We start from the raw sequence: 20,164 nt of genomic DNA on the forward strand, positions 1-20,164 counted from the left end.
ACTGTGTGTATATATGTATAATATATATATATATATATATATATATATATATATATATATATATATATATATATATATATATATATATATATACATACATACATACATATACACACACACATACACTATCTCCAGGACAGCCACCCAGAAAGCGTGTGAGCGCCGCCAGAGGCATGCTGCACGTGGCGCCCGCGGTCACTGTCAGCCACGCGCCATCGCTTACACGAGAGCCAGCACATGAATTTGTGTGTGTAAACACACAAATCCCTGTGCTGTTAGAGAGAAGACAGATTGTGTGTTCCTACAAAGTAGGGACAGTGACCTGTCATCTCTCCTAGTTAGTCCCATCCCCACACAGAACAATGGGGGAACACAGTTAACCCCTTCCTTGCCAGTGACATTTATATAGTAATCAATGCATATTTATAGCACTGATTACTCTATAAATGTCAATGGTCCCAAAAATGTGTCAAAAGTCTCCAATCTGTCCGTCGCAATACCACTAAAAATCATAGATCTCCACCATTACTAGTATAAAAAAAAAAAACACAGAAGAAAAAAGCCATTAATCTTTCCCATAGTTTGTAGACGCTATAACTTTTGTGCAAACCAAATATACGCTTTTTGTGATTTTTTTTTTACCAAAAATATGTAGAAAATATATTGGCCTAAATGGATGAAGAAATTTGTATATTTTTTTTTTTTAAATTGGGGGATATTTATAGCAAAAAAATAAAAATTCTTCAAAATTGTCCATTTTTGTTTATAGCGCAAAAAATTAAAATACAGAGGTGATCAAATACTATCAAAAGAAAGCTCTGGGGGGGGGGGGGGGGGGGAAGGACACGCATTTTGTTTGGGTAGAACATTGTAGGACCATGCAATTGTCAGTTGAAGTGACACAGTGCCGAATTGTAAAAAGTGCTCTGGTCAGGAAGGGGGTAAAATCTTCTGGGGCTGAAGTGGTTAAAAAACTCCCCCACAATTTTATCCCATTTAAATCAGCATAAAAAAATCCTAATGAACACTGCTTGTAGAGATCTCCTTACTTGCCTAGTATTGTTCTTTAGAATGATGTCACTGAAGCATGCTCATATCTCCCCTGATTTATGGCACGCTCTGTGTTGCTTGTCTGCCTATTGTCATGACTCCCTGCTGCACAACACTCAAAGCCCAGGAGACCACAGAATCAGAGCTTCCTCCTACACCCCATGTGACATCACATGGAGTGTAAACAGGGGCATCTGACTGCATACTGCAGTCTTATCAGCTGAAGCATATAAGACTGACAGGCAAACAATGGATAAACAGCACAAGTAAATACTGCAAAATAAAACTAGTTGGCTATGAGCAGGGAAGCCATAGAAACATTGGCTCAAGAAGGTGGCTTGGTTAACAGTACAGGAAGGACGGCATGTAAGGACGGAAAGGCACTCTACTGTGGACTCAGAAAACAATACCCAAGATGGCACTGCCTTACCACTGGAAACAAGATTATTTTTTTTTTAAAGTTTCTTTAAAAAGTAATATGCGGTTTGGGCTGGATTACAGTGGCTATAGTTTGCCAATTACTTAATATAATGGACTAAATGAAGACAGCATCAGAGTGGGAGCATTTACTTCCTCTTTAATACCGTGTATTGCCCCTTTTAACATCAATGGCCGCTTGAAGTCTTTTGTGATATTTGTGGAAAAGGCTCTTTATCTTCTCAGATGGTAAAAGGTGCCCATTCCTCTTGGCAAAAAGCCTCCAGTTCCTGTAAATTCTTGGGCTGTCTTTTGCATGAACTGCACATTTTAAATCTCCCCAGAGTGGCTCAATGATATTGAGGTCAGGAGACTGAGGTGGCCACTCCAGAACCTTCACTTTTATTCTGCTGTAGCCAATGACAGGTTAACTTGGCCTTGTTTTTTTAGATCATTGTCATGTCGGAATGTCCAAGTACGTCCCATGCGCAGCTTACTAGCTAATGAATGCAAATGTTCTTCCAGTATTTTTTGATAACATACTACATTCATCTTGCCAACAATTTTGACCCAATTTCCTGTGTCTTTGTAGCTTACACATCCACAAAACATCAGCGATACACCACCAAACGTTTCATCATAAGCCTTGTTGACTCCTGTCCAAATGAAGCATTTATGGTTGAGGCCAAGAAGCTAAATTTTGGTCTCATCACTCCAAATGACTGTGCCAGAAGGTTTAAGGCTTGTATCTGTGCTGTTTGGAGTATTGGAAGCAGGATACTTTGTGGCATTTGCGTAGTAATGCCCTTCTTCTGGCGACTTGACCATGCAGCCCATCTTTCTTCTAGTGCCTCTTGTGCCAACTTGTGTGTATGTTATCAGGCCAAAAACACCAGGGAATGTAAACTTTTGATGAGGGTCATTTGGGTAGTTTCTGTTTTCGGCCCCCCAGCCCCCCCCCCCCCATTTTACTTACCTGAGCCCCACATTTCAGTGGGTATGATCCAGCATTGTTTCCCAACAGCTTCTCGGCTGTTTATTGGATAGATTGATTGCAGCGCAGCCACTGGCTCCCTCTGTTGTCAATCAAATCCAATGACCTGGGTGCCTGGGGGGTGGAGCTGAGTCATACACTCGGCAGCTCCGGATGCCGAGGGCATGACAGGGGAGCATGCCCACAAGGTAACCCCCCTTCAGGAGAGGGCTTCCCAGGGGGGGGGTTATCTATTGTGGGGAGGAGCCTGTGAGAGCAGCCGAGGGAACCCAGAACAGGTGGATTGGGCCACGCTGTGCAAAATGAACTGCACAGTGGAGGCAAGTATGACAGGTTTGTTTTTTGTACACTTTAAGCGCAAAACCACAATCCTGTGGTCAGTGGGTCTGGCAGCAACTGACCACCGGCGATCGCTTACAGGAGGTGCAAACGGTGGTCTGATCGTTGTTCTATCAAACAGGAAGAGAGAAAGCTCATGTTCCTGCTAATCAGGAACACAGATGTCTCTTCCTCCAGTGCAGCCACCCCCCAAACTGTTAAAAAGCATTCCCTAGGAGCACACTAAACACTTTGCTTGCCCCTGATGTTAAACCCTTCCATGCCAGTGTCAATTATACAGCAAGTATGCATTTTATTTTTTAGCACTGATCACTATATTGGTGTGACTGGTCCCCAAAAAAGTGTCAATTGGTGTCCGCTGCAATGGTGCAGTCCTGATAAAAGTCGCTGATCCCCGCCATTGCTAGCAAAAAACAAAAGCTCTTATGCAGCTGGGAACAGAGGGTATGTGACCATGTCTAAAAAGGAAAAAAAAGGGGGGGGGGGGGGGGGAGAAATATGGTATATTTTTTTTATATCTGTACACAAATATTTTACCTTTCATTTCAATTTTAAATTGAACTGGTTGCTTTACGAGGTGATCATTTCCAATCACTTTGGGTGTGGTTGTGCGACTCCATAGTGCCCCCTTATCCTCCAATAACCCAAAGAAAACTGGTCTAAAGCTAGCTATACACCTGTAGTAACTAAAATTTTAATGTCTTTTATATCGAAGTTTGTTTTCAACTGTAGTGAAGTGAAAATTCAAAGAGCCAGAATGAAAAAGTTTTCTTGAACAAATGAACTTCTAACAGTGAAGGTGGTTTTTGTTTGGAGGAGTTCAGACTTCAAAAATCAAATGTTAACCACTTAACCACTGGGCACTTAAACACCCTTAATAACCAGACCAATTTTCAGCTTTTGGTGCTCTCACATTTTGAATGACAATTACTCAGTCATGCAACACTGGACCTATATGAAATTTTTGTCCTTTTTTCCACACAAATAGAGCTTTCTTTTGGTGGTATTTAATCACCTCTCAGTTTTTTATTTTTTTGTGCTATAAAAGAAAAAAGACCGAAAATTCTGCGAAAAAATGAATTTTTCTTCGTTTCTGTTATAAAATTTAGCAGATTAGTAATTTTTTCTTCATAAATTTTGGCCAAAATGTATACTACTACATATCTTTGGTAAAAATAAGCACAAATTGGTGGATATTATTTGGTCTTTGTGAAAGTTATAGAGTCCACAAGCTATGGTGCCAATATCTGAAAATTGATCACACCTGAAGTACTGACGGCCCATCTCATTTCTTGAGACCCTAACATGCCAGAAAAGTACAAATACCCCCCAAATGACCCCTTTTTGTAAAGAAGACATTCCAATGTATTTAGTAAGAGGCATGATGAGTTTTTTGAAGTTGTCATTTTTTCCCACAATTCTTTGCAAAATCAAGATTTTTTTTTTTCACAAAATTGTCATATTATCAGTTTATTTCTCACACACAGCATATGCATACCACAAATTACACCCCAAAACACATTCTGCTATTACTCCCGTGTACGGCGATACCACATGTGTGAGACTTTTACACAGTGTGGCCACATACAGAGGTCCAACATGCAGGGAGCGGCATGAGGCGTTCTGGAGCACCCAGGACAATTCTGACATTTCTCTCCTACATGTAAAAATCATCATTTATTTGCTAGAAAATTACAGAGAACCCCAAAATATTATATATATTTTTTTATCAAAGACCCTGGAGAATACAATGGTGGTCATTGCAAATTTTTATCTCACACGGTATTTGCGCAGCAATTTTTCAAACGCGTTTTTTTGGGGCGTTTTGTGCTTAAAAAACCAGTAAAGTTAGCCCAATTTTTGCATAAAGTGAAAGATGAAGTTATGCTGAGTAAATAGATATCAAACATGTCACTCTTCAAAATTGCACATGCCCGTGGAATGGCGCCAAACGTCGCTACTTAAAAAATCCCCACAGGCGACGATTTACATTTTTTTTACTGGTTACATGTTTTGAGTTGCAGAGGAGGTCTAGGGCTAGAATTATTGCTCTCGCTCTAACGTTCGCGGCGATACCTCACATGTGTGGTTTGAACACCGTTTTCATATGTGGGCGGGGCTTACGTATGCGTTCGCTTCTGCATGCGAGCACATGGGGACAGGGGCGCTTTAAAAAAAAAAAATTTTATTGTTCATGTTACTTTTAGTTTGACATTTTTTTTCCCCAAAAATAAGTTTTTGATCACTTTTATTCCTATTACAAGGAATGTAAACATCCCTTGTAATAGGAATATGGGGTGAGAGGTCCTCTTTATAGTGAAATCTGGGGGTCAATATGACCCCACATCTCACCTCTAGGCTGGGAAGCCTGAAATAAAAAAAAAAAAAAAAAAAAGATTCTGGCTTTGATCGTACTGGCGAGTTGGTAGAAGCACCGGAGGGTGTTGAGGGGTGGGGGGGCGTCTATGGCTGGGTATGGCAAGGTACTGCAGAGTAATGGCAGGGTACTGCAGAGTATTGCAGAGTATTGGCAGGGTATTGAGGGGTTAAATTCGGTGAGCAGCGATGTGGGCACTGCAAATGCAGCCCACATCGCTGCTGACACCGATCTCTTTCCCCTCCGCTGTACCCATCGGTACAGAGAGGGGGAGGGAGAAACCGGCGTCATGACGCCGGTTTGTTTACAAGTGATCACTCCGTCATTTGACGGAGCGGTCACGTGGTAAACGCCCACGAATTTCGTTTTTGAAGCACTGCCAAAAGACATTTATTAAGTCAAACATACTGATGAGAATTGTATGAAGAATGTTAATACAAATGGTCTGTTTGAAAAACTTGTAGTATATAGCCAGCTAAAGAAAAAAATTAATTTCCACTGTGCAGAATCAGAAATACTAGGTGCCTGTGCATTTGGGATTCTTGAGTATTGAGGGAAGGGCTTTTTCATTCAGGAATTAATGCAGAAAAGGGATTTGAGAGTTTACGACTAAAGACAAGTTTGAAAAAAATGCACACTAAAATAAAAATAAAAAAAAAGTGTACACTAGAGATAAAGAGATATTTTCAGCTACCTATCCTTTTGTTCTCCTCCTTAACTGGATAAATGCACTGCTTACCATGACCCTAATAGAGGCTGAGAGAGGATTTTTTTCATTATCATCTGCTTTAAGTCCAACTGACCTTGTTCAATGTTAACTGTACAAGCCAGGGTAACATACAGACTTCAATAAATATCAGAAGCCACAAACATTTACCTTTATAACTACATGCTAAAAAAAAGAATACATTTAGCTGTTAGTATGACATAAGCACTGCAAAGCAGCCCATACATTATACAATGGCAAAAAATTATGCAAAACTGCTCAATTCCCTTATCAACACAGTGTTGATGTGGGAAACCCTCCAGCAGCATTGTTCTGCAGGGAGCCTTCCCTGGTGGCAGAATACGGTGGTCACTGCAGCTACAGCCGCTGGCAAAAAAAAAAAAAAAGTAAATCAGACAGGCTGGTTGTACTTAAAATTAATGGATCGACTTCAGTACAACCAGCCTAACCACAGATAGATTGAATCTCAGCTGGTCCATGCTGAACAATTGGGTAACCCGAATGAGCTTAGAAAGAGGAAATCAAACTGCAGGACAATGCGTTAAAACTAGGGCTGAAACTAATCGATTAATCGACGACGAATCGATTATGAAAATAATCGATCGGCCAGTAACATAATGGGGTTAAAAAAACAAATTGAGCCCTTTATAGTACAAAAAGAGCAAATAATCACTACTGTAAATATTACTTTCATGCCGCGTACACACGATTGGAATTTGACAGAAAAAGACAGATGAGAGCTTTTCATCGGAAAATGTGACAGTGTGTATGCTCCATCGGAATTTAACTGTTAGAATTTCCGCCAGCCAAAATTGATAGCATGTTCTCAATTTTCCAGACGGAAAAACTTTCTATCGGAAATTCCGTTCATGTGTATGCAATTCCGACATGGCAAAAATCACGCATGCTCAGATTCAACTACGAGACGGAAGCTATTGGCTACTGAACTTCCTTTTTCTATCCCCGTCGTACGTGTTGTACGTCAACGCGTTATAAACGATCGGAATTTGGTGTGACAGTATAGCCATCAGAGCTTTTTCTTCCGAGAATTAAGATCGTGTGTACTCAGCATCACAGTTCTAAAGTAAAAAAATTAGCCCCTTAAAGTAGTGATTATTTGCTTTTTTAGTACTATAAAGGGCTAATTTTTAGTTTTTGTAACCCCATTTTGTTACTAAACGTCTTAGACCTAGTTCACATCTATGTGCGTTTTGCAGAAACGCACTACAGTTCATTTACATGGTTTCCTATGGGGCACATTCACATCTATGCTTTTTTCAGCCGCTGCGTATTAGGAAAGGGTCAGAGACTACTTTTTTTTTAACCACTTCAATACAGGGCACTTTCGCCCCCTTCCTTCCCAGACCAATTTTCAGCTTTCATCACTCTAGCGCTGCTTTCAGTGACAATTGTGCGGTCATGCTACACTGTACCCAAATGAAATTTTTATCATTTTGTTCGCACAAATAGAGCTTTATTTTGGTGGTATTTATTCACGACTCCATTTTTTGCGATATAAGCACAAAAAAAAGCGGAAATTTGGAAAAAAAAATATATTTTCTTTTTTCCATTTTAAAAGAAATCCAATAAAATCTAATTTTGTCATAAATTTAAGCCAAAATGTATTCTGCTACATGTTTTTGGTAAAAAAAATTCTGTTAAGTGTAATAATTGGTTTGTGTGATCACGGACATATGTACGCAAATGATCATGTACATATGTGTGCAGATAATCATTGGGACATGTGATTCTAATGGGACATATGTGGGGGACATGTTTTTATTATTAGGGACATGTGTACTTATTATTTGGGGACATGTATGTTTTGCGGACATGTGTACTTATTATTTGGGGACATGTATGTTTTGCGGACATGTGTGGGGACATTGTGTTTATACTGTGTGGTGATTTGTGTTTACACTAGACTGGTGATCAGTGAGTAAAAAGCTGTAAAAAACATCTCATACTCACTGATCATCAGCCGGCTGCAGCAATCTGCTCTCCTCTCCTCAGCGATGACTTCTGTGTGAGGAGAGGAGGAGCCGATTGCCTAGCAACCGGCTGTTTGTTTACATCACATGACGGCCGTGATTGGACACGGCCGTCATGTGATCAGGAGGGCCAATCACAGCGCCCTTCTGCCGATCTGAGATGCGCCGTGTCTGGGTGACACGGGCGCATCGGGATCGCGCCGCTGCGCGGGCACGCGCGCGATCCCGCTCCTTCTGATGGACGTTCCTGAACGTCCTATCAGAAGTAGACCGCTCCCACCCGGCCGTATATGTGCATTGGCCGGGTGGGAAGTGATTAAGGAAAACGGTGCTTTTTTGGTTCAATTTGTGTTTTTTAATCTGCCCAACAACAAATTGGCCAAAAAAAATTAAAACGCAAAATCACAGCTTGCGAAAATCAAAAAGACACAGCAAAAAGCACTGCAGAAACACATCAAAAGCAAACTGCATAGGTGTGTACTGAGCCTTATGCTGGCCATATGGATCAATTTTCAGATGAGAATATTCAGATGAAAAGTCTTTGTACATTTGCTGAATGAAAGAATGTTTGAAATTTTCACTTTATTTTTAACATTCTGTTTTAAAAAGAATGTCATTTCTGAACAATTCCTGTCTGAAAATTCCTTTGACCAAAAAGTTTTCTATTTCCAAATTTTCCCGTCACTGTGGTTGAAAACGAACTTAGATTTTGACCCCCACTAATGATTAGAAAATCGAACAAACGTTCTTAAAATTCAACTTTTTTTGAAGGAAGACATAGATACATTTTTTTTCATAAAAAAAACAACAAAAAAAAAAAAAAAAAAAACAGATTCTGATATTTATCAGATCCACCCTCATAGTATATAAATGATATATCTCCTCTAATAGTATATACATCATTTCTCTTCTGTCTGTTATTCTCAGAGTGGATTAGAGATTTTGCTCCCCAACCATATAGTTGGCTATTTATATTTACCACTGCATAAAGCTATTTAAGAATAAATTGCCTTTTAAAAAAACAAAAAAAAATAAATAAATCGGTGAACTAATAGATTATGAAAATAATCTTAGTTGCAGCCCTAGTTAAAACCAGAGCAGCCCAATGGGATGTGCATTCTTAGTGTCCCAAGGCTGGAGACAGCCACATAGAAGTCTATAGGATGCCAATGCACAGATGTGGCCAGCACACTGAAGATTTGCCAGCTGTTATAAGCAAAAACCAGAGGCTTTGATGTAAGCATTGGCAGTTGGGGGTGGGAAGTTTAGGTTTGTTTGGAAAGCGCAAAAAGACAAGTACACTTAAATAGTTTACTTACCACTTGTTGAGAAATGTTCACATTGGACTGTCCAAATGTTTTTGGCAGGAGCTGCTTTCCAACAGATGATGAATGAACAGCCAGCAGTGACACTACACCTACAAAAAGTAAATAATCAATAAGCTATAGAACAACTGGCAGAAAATCCCATACAAGCAAAGAAAAAATATACAAATCATCCATGTTCCATATTTAAAGCGGTATAAAAAACAAAGCACAGCTTGAGGGTACACAATTTTGTTCCATACATTTTTTTTGATGGGATTTAGAAAAGAGTAACTCCACTTTTGTTGAGAAAAAACAACAACATTTCCCTCTGGATGTACATTGCAGGGATTTTAACAAACTGTTGCAGATTTCTACCTTTTGTTATTCTGAAGAAATAGCGGTTTGTCTGTGTCCACGTGCACAGTTACTATATGGGAGTGGTTTTAGAATTATCAAATCAGCTGATGTACCTGCAGAGAGCTGTAGCGGATGACATTTTGGTCAGAATGTCATACGCATGTAAATTTAGTTTTTGCCTCAGAACAGTAGGGGTTCTGAGGGTTAACTGAGTAGGTAGGCCTTAACACCAGTCTGGCCAGGCTGTGTCTGGAAGTTCTGCCTGGTCATGTGAACGGTGAGGTGCACATCACAGGCCAGAACCAAGTCTGGTTGGATGTTTACGTATTAGCCTTCTCAGAACCAATCAGTGGGAGTGCCAGGGCCCGCTGAGGAATCTGGGAAGGGGTACTTAAGAGGGGTGGGTCACATGTTGGAGAGAGAGGAGTTTGCGAGACCCGTGGGGTCTGTTCTGGTTCCAGGACCTGGGTAGCCCCGTGAGGGGTCCCGGTCATTGGGTGCTCGACATCTGACAACATGTTCCCGTTAATGGCCCCCGATAGACCCATCTGGTCTGGGTTAGGGATCCGTCTGTTCGAGTCTCGGACCCGGCTGGTCCGAGGCGCAGTAACAGAGGGAGGATTCAAGGTGTCCGGGTGTGCTCTCAGCTTGGAGAGGCACCACAGCTCGTGGAAGTGACCGTGGGAGGACTTTTTGGAGAAGGGCCGGCAAGTAGTATCCTAGGAAGTGCCTGGTTACTGAGCTGGGAAGGACATTAATTTATTCACGCTTTTCCAATATCATTGAGGAGACGGGAAACGTTCCAGGTACTGAGGAAAAGGTTCCTGTTCACCTTTAGTTACAACTCGTCCACGGTCACAGGACTGTTTCGAGTTTTGTGTCAATTGCTGACTGCCATGATCTCTGGTTAGAGATCTGTTCAGCCTTGAAGTACCCAGCTGCGAGTGGTTACTCTCTGGTTGTAATTAGAGTCTTTGCTAGACCTGCAGTTCAAGGTGCCCGAGTTCTTCACCCGTGCCCTCTGTTCCCTAAGAAACTGTTGTTCGGAAGTTATTGCAAAATAATACCCTTTAAAGAGGACTTCATCTGTGTCAGCGTTCAAGTTGTTGGGTATCAACCCTGGGAACCACTAGACGTGGAAGAGCAGGCCAAGAGAAGGTAACCAGTAAGCCCAACAAGTCAAGGCCGCACAGCAAAGGTTGTGGCCGCTACAAAGCTAATAAGGAATGTGGCAGGGTCAGTTTTTCTTAATGAAAGAAGAGATTCTCTAAATATATCTGTCATAATTGCTCCTTCCTGTCCGCATTTTTTATACAGTGAACTATGCATGTGCAGCTGTGTACAGTCACAGTAAAGAATTAAACTGGGCACCTACTCTGGCAAAATGGCAGTTTGAAACACCCCGTGTTCACAACACTGCTATTTATCCAAGAGCCCCCTGCCATTTCATCCCAACAGGCCTTTTAGGGCTCTTTCACATGCCCATTTTGTTCATCCCCATTTGGATGGAAAATAGACAGTAATTCACTTCTATGGGCTTGCGGATGTAAATGAATGATCATCCATTTACTTCTGTGTCCGTCCATTAATATTTACATGAATCTGAATGGGTGTTGACAGCTTACATCCATTTTTAAAGCATAACTAAACCCTTATATCTTTTTCAGCCAAGGAAGATGTCATCTTAGCTTCTGTTTGATCTTCAACTGCCTTGGTGATCAGTTATGAGACCAGCCATTTGAAGGTTTGGCAATTGAGAGAACAAGCGAATATGACAGTTTTCAATCTCAGCATGCCAGGAATAAAGTTTTTTGAAACTCTTAAATCGGTGGATTTAGTGGCACTTTAAAGTGGTCGTAAACCCTTACATATAACCAGTGAATAAACTGGCCTGAGGTGACACAAAAAGATGACCTTTTTTTCTCTTGGTGTCAGGAGAACTTGTCAGAGGTGGCTCAAGCTAATAGCAGAATAATGAAGCAGCGGACAGCAGTCCAAAGTTTACAACCATTTTAAGAAAGACACATTAGGTTATTACTTTTGTCATCTATAGTTTCTTCTTACCTTAAAAAATCTGATGCAAAAAGGAATCTTAACTGAAATGAATAACTGAACTGAAGGTGATGTGCAAACTGATGTAACCTGAATCTATATTAATCAGTTTTTTTCCTCAGTAAAAAATGTGACTGAACTGGTGGCCTGAAATTACCTTTATTAACTGGTTGCCACCTCGCCACAGTATATTTACAGCAGGGCCGCATGAGCAGGCTGGATCACATACATCAACTGAGGAGCACACAGTGCACTGGACACAGTAGATTGTGGCTCCCTGTACCCAGCCACTTTGAACTTTATGCGGTGACATGATAAAAATGTCAAAACGTATTAAATTTATAAGAGCTGAGATTCCTATAGTGATGCTGTGATTGGCCCACAGCCATCAGATGGTACCTGGGCCAATCAAAGCACCCTGTACCACGCGATAACTGTGGGCCAATGACAGCATCCCTATAGTAATCACAGCTGTTATGAATGTAACCCATTCATTACCCAATGGTGACCGTATGAAAAAAATAAAAATAGTGGAAAAAACCTACAGTATATTTTAATTTAGAGGCAAGCACCAGCCATGGTACCAAGTACAAGTAGTGGGGTGTCACATCAGTCAATGTATTAGAGCCCATGTTGGTGTTCCAGGGGCACTCTCAAATGCTTTATGGCCGGGGTCAGCAACCTTTTTCCACTTAAAGGCTGGATTCAATGTATGTGAATGCATTGAGGGCCACATTCACCTGCAAAAAATGGACAATTAAATTAAATGGAAATTACACGGCCCCCGCACCTCTGGACCCCTTTATACTACATGCCTCCCCCACACCCTGCATATTACACATTTCCCCCCCCCCCCCCCAGCTGTGTAAGTACAGAGAAATGGGGCGCGTTCAATTTTTTTCAATTTACACCGTCTCTCTGGAAAAAAAAAAAAAAAAAACATGTAATCCCTTATTGCTGTCAGAAGGAATGTTAACATCCCTTGTGACAATAGACAGTGACAGGTACTCTTTTATAAGACCTCAAAACCCTTCTTTGCACTCAGCATTCAAAACTCCAAATGTTTTTAAATTTGGCACTTAAGTCTTCTGTAAAGCAGAAGTGATGTCATGACATCGCCTCAGGGTTACCAGACCTGAGACCCGATCTAAGCAGATTCCAGCTTCGTCTATAGTCAGCCCGGAAGTGCGGAAGAACCCAGGCGAGCCACGGAAGGAAGTGGGAGGGAAGGCTTTCTTTTATCCTAAGCAGCCTCCTGCTGCTTGGGGTAATGGCTGAGCAACCTCTTTGACGCATAGGTTTTCATTTCTAGAAAGCCAACTGCCAGCTCTCACCGGGGTGATGAGTGAAGCTGCAGGCAACACCCTGGTACAACCCCCTCAAGCCGAGGCTGCATATTTGCATACGTTCAGTGTGAAGGGATTAAAATGTCCGTGGGCCAGGTGCCACGCAAGTTCATCATGTGCACTGAGGGCCCGGACATTTTGTGGCGGTGGCCCAGGTGCTACCGTAGGTTGCCAAACCCTGCTTTATGGCTACCTTCTAATTCAGCAGCACCTATCTACCCCCATTTACAGTGCTACCAGACATTCAGGCAGAAAATTAAAATCTTACACCCCTTTAGTTTGTTTTTCATAATGATTTATTCAATTTAACAATGGACAAATGTAATCAGTTTAAGCAGTACATCACCAATAATCCCAAATCCATTTATGCCTGTACAACTGTGATCATGTTCACTCAATTGAAGAATTTAGTGGCATGACCCTAAAAATGGGGGGGGGGGGACATTTACCATATGCCAGGGTATGTTATGCTATATTTAGGGCTGCAACTAAAAGGTTATTTTCATAATCGATTAGTTGGAAGATTGTTTTGATTAATCGGTTAATAACCTTAAAAAAGTGTGGTGTATATTTTAGTTAATATGTAAAGTTAAAAAAAAAAGGGCAATTTATTCTTAAATATCTCTATGCAGGTGTAAATATAAATAACCAACTATATGGTTATGGAGCAAAATATCTAATCCACTCTGAGAATGACAGAAGATATATACTGTATAAACTATTAGAGAAGAGATATACTTTTAAAGGGTCAATCCAGTAAATATCAGACTCATTAACCTTAAACCCATTTTGTTACTGGCCGATTAATCGATTACTATTTGCATAATCGATTAGTTGTTTCAGCCCTAGCTATATTAGAATGAGATATCTGAATTATAACCATTCCCTGTGCCCTCCTGAAAGTCACCCCGAATACAACAAGATTTGGCCACTTATAGATTTGCCCCAAAATTTTCCAAAATGAATACTCCCAGCAATTATCTGCATTGATGAATCCCTTAATCCATTTTACAGGCAGGCCATCAAACAGTATATCCGTGTCAGATACAGGGGGAAGTTATATAAACTTTGTGAGAGGGTCACAGGGTAAATGTATGACTTCCGTGTTTGAAAAATGTACGATAGCCAGCTGGAGCCTCCTGGGATGCCCAAATTATATGTCACCCTTGTTCAATCAGTGATACCATCTCTATGGGGACAACTTTTTTGTCCCTTTACTGACATTTATTTACAGCAAACCGTAGCTCAAGGTAACATCCAAGCAAATTGCAGGGGATTCCTACAAAGACTGATCATGATGAAGCTGAAAAGGGGAGGGAGAGTCAGTAAGTTTGCACCATGATAACCCCTTGGCCTTTAAATTTAAGGATTTGAAGCATCTGAAGGATCAGTAGGATTCTTTCTTCCCCCCCCCCCCCCCCCAACCTACCTCAGTGGAAATCCAAGGAAAGCACAGCCTGGTCCAAAAGCCTCATCATACACAAATACAAAATCATGGGATGTATAGCTTTAAAAATGACCAACTGATGACTACCTGGCAACCAGATCAATTCATTGGCAAAAAACAAAACAAAAAAACACCCATCTATATATTCCAACTGAACATTTACTTCTACATCATCTACAGGGCCACAGGAGGAGGACAACTTCTCAAAATACCAAAAATGTTGCAACAGCAATTTACCCCACAAGGTTGATTTTTGTAATACACAACATTATATCAAGTGCATATTAGTTTTAGGCATATTAGAAAATGTCTTACACACATGGTAATTAATACCATGAAATATCTTAACTGTCAACTTTGTAGACATTTTCATTTTATTTCCATATTTTACAATTAGTTTTGTTTTTGCCAAGACATTTTCAAGAGACTCACTTGGGCTCGGTCATCTTGTGGGCGCTTCCACTGTCCTGGTGCACCAGGGCCTCCAACAATGTGATAGGTAAATCAGGTTATAAACACATAATTTATGCTCCTAGAATGCCTTGGGCCCCATTAGCACATGCGTTGAGTCTGTACATTTTTTTATCCATCTGCTGACGGACGAAAAATGGACATCAATATGCATTTCTATGTGCAATTGAATGATCATCCATTTACATCTGTCTCTCCAAATGCACAATGTCGTCAGTAATGTTAAACCCTTTTCACACTGGGGTTTATTTCAGGCGCTTTTGGCCTAAATAGCACCTGAAAAACACCACCCTGCAGTTCCAGTGTGAAAGCCAGAGTGCTTTCACACGGGGACGCTGCATCTTTGGAGAAGTAAATTCACCGCTCCTGCCCACTGAAGTGAATGGGCAATGCTGTCAAAGTGTAAGAAAACCGCTTTGGCGCTACACAGGCTCATTTAACCTTTTATTCGGCCGCTAGTGGGGGTTAAAATGGGGGGTCAAAATGACGGTAAAGTGCCGCTAAAACTAGAAGCTCTTTACCGTCAATGGCTGAGACCAGTGTGAGAGATCTTAATCACATCAGCCAATAACGTAGGTCCAAATCAATCATGATTAATGACAACCCCCAACACAAAAACAATTACACACCCCCAAGGCCTGAACACATCCTTTGAGTGTTGAAGAGAAGAGAGTTTGGGGGGGGGGGGGGGGCGGTCAATGACGTCATAGGAGGTGGGGTCATCGACCAAATAGGGACATGTTCATATGGGCAATGACATTACCTGGTGACGGGACCCCTGTATGTCCTTGGAACCCTGGTAGCAGTGTGTCGTTCAGCACTGAGTAAGCAACAAGTGCAGTCTATGAAAACGCTGTTCATTGTGACTGAATTTTCTAGGTGAATTAGTAGTTACACTATGTACCCCATACTTATTCACACGTTTTTTTCTAGGCACAAAAGTGACCAAACCACTGCAGCCCCAGAAGGATAATGACCATGCCATTTTTTTGCGATATGGCACTGCGTTAACTTGATAAATGCGTGGTCGTGCAACGCTGTGCCATAACAAAAATGTATCTTTTTCCCTACGAACAGAGCTTTCCTTTGGTGATATCAAAAGAAAAAAATGTAAATCAAATTTATTCATCAGTTTAGGCCAATATGTACTCTTGCCATTTTTTTTTTAAATAAAAAACACCACACAGAGAAGATATAGATATATAGAGATGATATAGAGAGAAAATAATATATATATATATATATATATATATATACACACACACACACACATACACACACCTCCCCCCCCCTCTCCCCCCCGCGATTTTTAGTGGGACTGCGGCAGACAATCTGACCCTAAGTGACATTTTTTCGGACCCAGCGACATTACATTGATCACTGTAAATAAAAAATGCACAGATTTAAAAATGACACTGGCAGGGAAGGGGTTAACACTAGGGGGCAATCAAGGGGTCAACTGTTTCCTGGGTGTGATTCAACTGTGGGGGGCTGGGCTCCCGACCTGCAGATCTCAATGATACCCAATTAGAGCTGCACAACTAAGCGTTTTGTGGGAGAGCCCCGACCTGCCACAGTATAATGACGGCGGCTAGTCAGCTAGTGGTTGAGAGTGCTCCTAATCTCAGCTCGTTACCTGTATAAGACAACACCTAGGAGGCAGAACGCCTACTGATAGGTGATCAAATTCTTATTTCACCCATTAAAAATAAATGTATAACTTTTCTTAAACACTTTTTTCTGAATGTTTTTGTTATGCAGTCTCTCAGTGTTAAAATAACCTACCATTACAATTATAGACTGATCATTTCTTTGTCAGTGGGAAAAAGGGAAACGGAATTCTTGTCAAACACATACAAAGCCAATAAGCACTTAGAAGAGCAAACAACTTAACGGGGCGTTTCCAGTCTCCACAGAGAAACAGTTGGAAGAATAGTGTTTGCAGCTTAAGGGACTTAACAGCCCAAGATCTGAAACAGCACAAAGCAAAAGCCTTAAACTTTTACATAACTTGAGTAATTAGCAGTAAACTTCCACTCTTCAGGGGTTAGCTCGCCAACCAAGTATTTGAGTGGCTCAGAAACAGAGTCTCTGCAGCTGATTGTTTAGAAGCTGCCGTGGGTAAGTTAGACACAATCTGCTGAAGAACAAGGTTGTGTGCTTGTGGCCTCTGAATATTCAGCAAACTGGGTAATTTGGGTAAAAATCTGGAATGACCATGGTAAAAAAAAAAACCTCAGTCAAAAAGGACAGAGGATCCAGTCACATCCGATTAGGGCTGCAGCTAACGATTATTTTCATAATCAATTAGTTGGCCGATTATTGTTTAGATTAATCGGTTAATAACCTTTAAAAGAAAAAAAAAAAAAAAAAAGTGGGTCAAATTGACATATTCATTTTCAACCACATTGATGGGAAAATTTGGAAATAGAAAAATGCTTGGTGAAAGGAATTTTCAGACACTGTATGTGGTTTTCATTCAGAAATGACATTCATTTTAAAAACAGAATGTTAAAAACAAGTGAAAATTTCAAACAAAATTCTTTCCATCAGTGAATGTACAAAGATTTTTAGTCTGAAAATTCCCATGATTGATCCATGTGACCAGCATAAGGCTAAGGCCTCATGCACACGGACGTTTTTACAGCCGCTTTTTTGAGCGTTTTTTGCAGCTTAAAAAACGCCTGTCCATGTTAGTCTATGGCTGCATGCCCACCTAGGCTACTGTAAATATTACTTTCACTGTTCTACAGTAAAAAAAATGAACCCCTTACAGTAGTGATAATCTGCTTTTTTTTGTACTATAAAGGGCTAATTTTAGTTTTAACCCCATTATGTTACTAAACTTAGTCTTAGACTTGGTTCACATCTATGTATTTATTGGTGCTTTCTGCAGAAATGCACTACAGTTCATTTACATGGTTTCCTATGGGACACGTTCATATCTGAAAGGGTCAGTCAGGGACTTGTAACGCAAAATGGTGCTTTATTGGTTCAATATACTTCAATGGAGAACCTGCAGAAAAGCATGTAGTGCATTTTTGTAGCAATTTGTGTTTTTTAATCTACCCAAAAGAAATGGGCAGATTAAAATTTTAATCTGCCCAAAAAATGCAAATTGCAGTAAAATCACGTGCGCAAAAATCAAAACGCACAGCAAAAAGCACTGCAGAAACAGATAAAAAGCAAACTGCATAGGTGTGTACTGAGTCTTATGCTGGCCACACAGGTCAATTTTCAGATGAGAATATTCAGATGAAAAAGCTTTGTACATTCGCTGAATGAAAGAATTTTGATTGAAATTTTCACCTGTTTTTAACATGGTTTTTAAAATTAATGTAATTTCTGAACGAAAACCACAAACGCTGCCTGAAAATTCCTTTGACCAAGAAGTTTTCCATTTCCAAATTTTCCCGTCACTGTAGTTGAAAATGAAGGCCAATCTGACCCACTTTTTTTTTAAAGGTTATTAACTGATTAAACAATAATTGGCCAACTAATCGATTATGAAAATAATCGTTAGTTGCAGCCCTACATCTCATTCCTACCTATCACACTTATAAGGATCCTTGAGCACCAGCCCAGTGAAATTACCCACAAAATGGCCCCATTTTGGAAAGCAAACACCCCAACATATATTCTTCGAGGCATGGGCTGCAGACAGGTACTCGGATGGCCTGGTGACAGGTACTCGGATCGATATGTACTTATGACCTTTCAAGTACTCAGATGAACTGCGACAGGTCCTTTTTATTGGGGGGGGATCAGTGATTGGTGTGCACTGTAGGCGGTAACGAGATGTTACCGCAATCTCCTTCTCACACACTATCGGTGTGCGAGGAGGAGAACCCGGTAACATCTGATTACCGTGGTTTGCTGACATTTAGTGGTCGGCTGTGAAAGGTGAAAGGGTCACAGCAGATCACATGGAAAACAGCCGCTGGCCAATGGCTGTTTATCAGCTTCGGTGACAAGGAGAGTTCCAGGGAACACACCACCACCAATGATCACGAGCATGCACCGTGCTAAGTGGGGCGGTACCACCTGTGATCGGCTGTAACATCATCACAGCCGATCACGTGGTAAACAGTCATGCCCAATGGCTGTTCTCCCTCCTCTGTGGCGAGCAGTGTCTTCGTGACCCACCGCCACCTAAGGAACAGGGATGCACGCACGCGATCGCACGCATTCCCTGTTTAAATGGACAGACGTCATATTACGACCTCTCAGAACAAAAGCTGTGCAGCCTGGCCATCACATGACGGCCGGCAAGCGGTTAAATGGGTTTAAATGTTGATTAGGATATGGGGGAATAGGACACAAAAGGGCACCCAAACTGATAAGAGGCATGGAGGAGCTCAGCTATGAAGAATGATTAGCTGATCTGAATTTAATCTCTTAAGGAGGAGATGGGGGGGGGGGGGGTATGATCAACATGAATAATGAATACTTAAGTGGCCCATATAGTGAACTCGGCATTGTTATTCACTTTTAGGTCATCAGAGAGGACAAGGGGGCACTCTCTACGTCTTCAGGAAAAGAGATTAAAACCTCCACATGCAGAAAGTATTCTTAACAGTAAGTTGTGAAAATGTGGAATAGATTCTTCAGTGCTGGTTCTGTCCAGCTCAGTAGATCGTTTTTAAAAAAGAAGTCTGGATTTTTTCCCCTAAGAAACACTATAACTGGATAATAATAATAATAATAATAATAATAATAATAATAATAATAATAATAGGTAAAGTTGAATGGAGGGAATGTCAGGAAGGATTTTTTTCCTCCCCTGCTGGAGCAAATTGGATCATGCTTTTTTTTCCCCTCCCTCTGGATTAACTGTGGGTATAGGATTGTGTACATAGGTTTGAATACTCCCCCCCTCTATTTGAAGAACTGGATGGACTCGTGTTTTTTTTTTTTCAACCTCTGTAATATGTACACAAACAACCCCTAAACCATCAGTGGAAAGTGAGCTGTTCCAGTGAGCTGAGTACAGTGGGACTGTACGCCCCCAAGTCTAAAATCAAACATCCTGCATCCACAGTGTGGCGGAGCAATGAAAAGTCCTTGAGCACTCACAAAAGCATGAAAGTTGGAAGCCAGCAAGGGTCAGATAGTCGACATAAGCAGACAGCAGGAACCGATCAAAGATGAAAGTTCTATGTGGTTCTTATGAAGCAGGTGCATTGAGCAGTGAGATGCAGAAAACTGCACCCAGCAGCCAATAAAAGTGAGGGACTCCCAATGCTTGTCCCAAACAACTTACTGAGTCTTCAGAGATCATGTTTATTG

General features: G+C 41.0%; 1 protein-coding gene across 3 annotated transcripts in view; it reads right to left on the reverse strand.

The window, feature by feature from the left end:
- The window catches only part of TFDP1 (transcription factor Dp-1), a 171,848-nt gene that overhangs the window by 71,170 nt on the left and 80,514 nt on the right, over positions 1 to 20,164 (reverse strand). For all 3 annotated transcript variants that reach the window (XM_077482832.1, XM_077482833.1, XM_077482834.1), the window contains one exon: positions 9,215 to 9,312. In XM_077482832.1, coding sequence (XP_077338958.1) covers positions 9,215 to 9,312 — 98 coding nt within the window. Of the gene's footprint in view, positions 1 to 9,214; positions 9,313 to 20,164 lie in introns of those variants that run through there.

This window comes from Lithobates pipiens, unplaced genomic scaffold (assembly GCF_037356315.1).
Source record: "Lithobates pipiens isolate NorthernLeopardFrog02 unplaced genomic scaffold, aLitPip1_a1.2 Scaffold_16, whole genome shotgun sequence".
Classification (NCBI taxonomy): domain Eukaryota; kingdom Metazoa; phylum Chordata; class Amphibia; order Anura; family Ranidae; genus Lithobates; species Lithobates pipiens.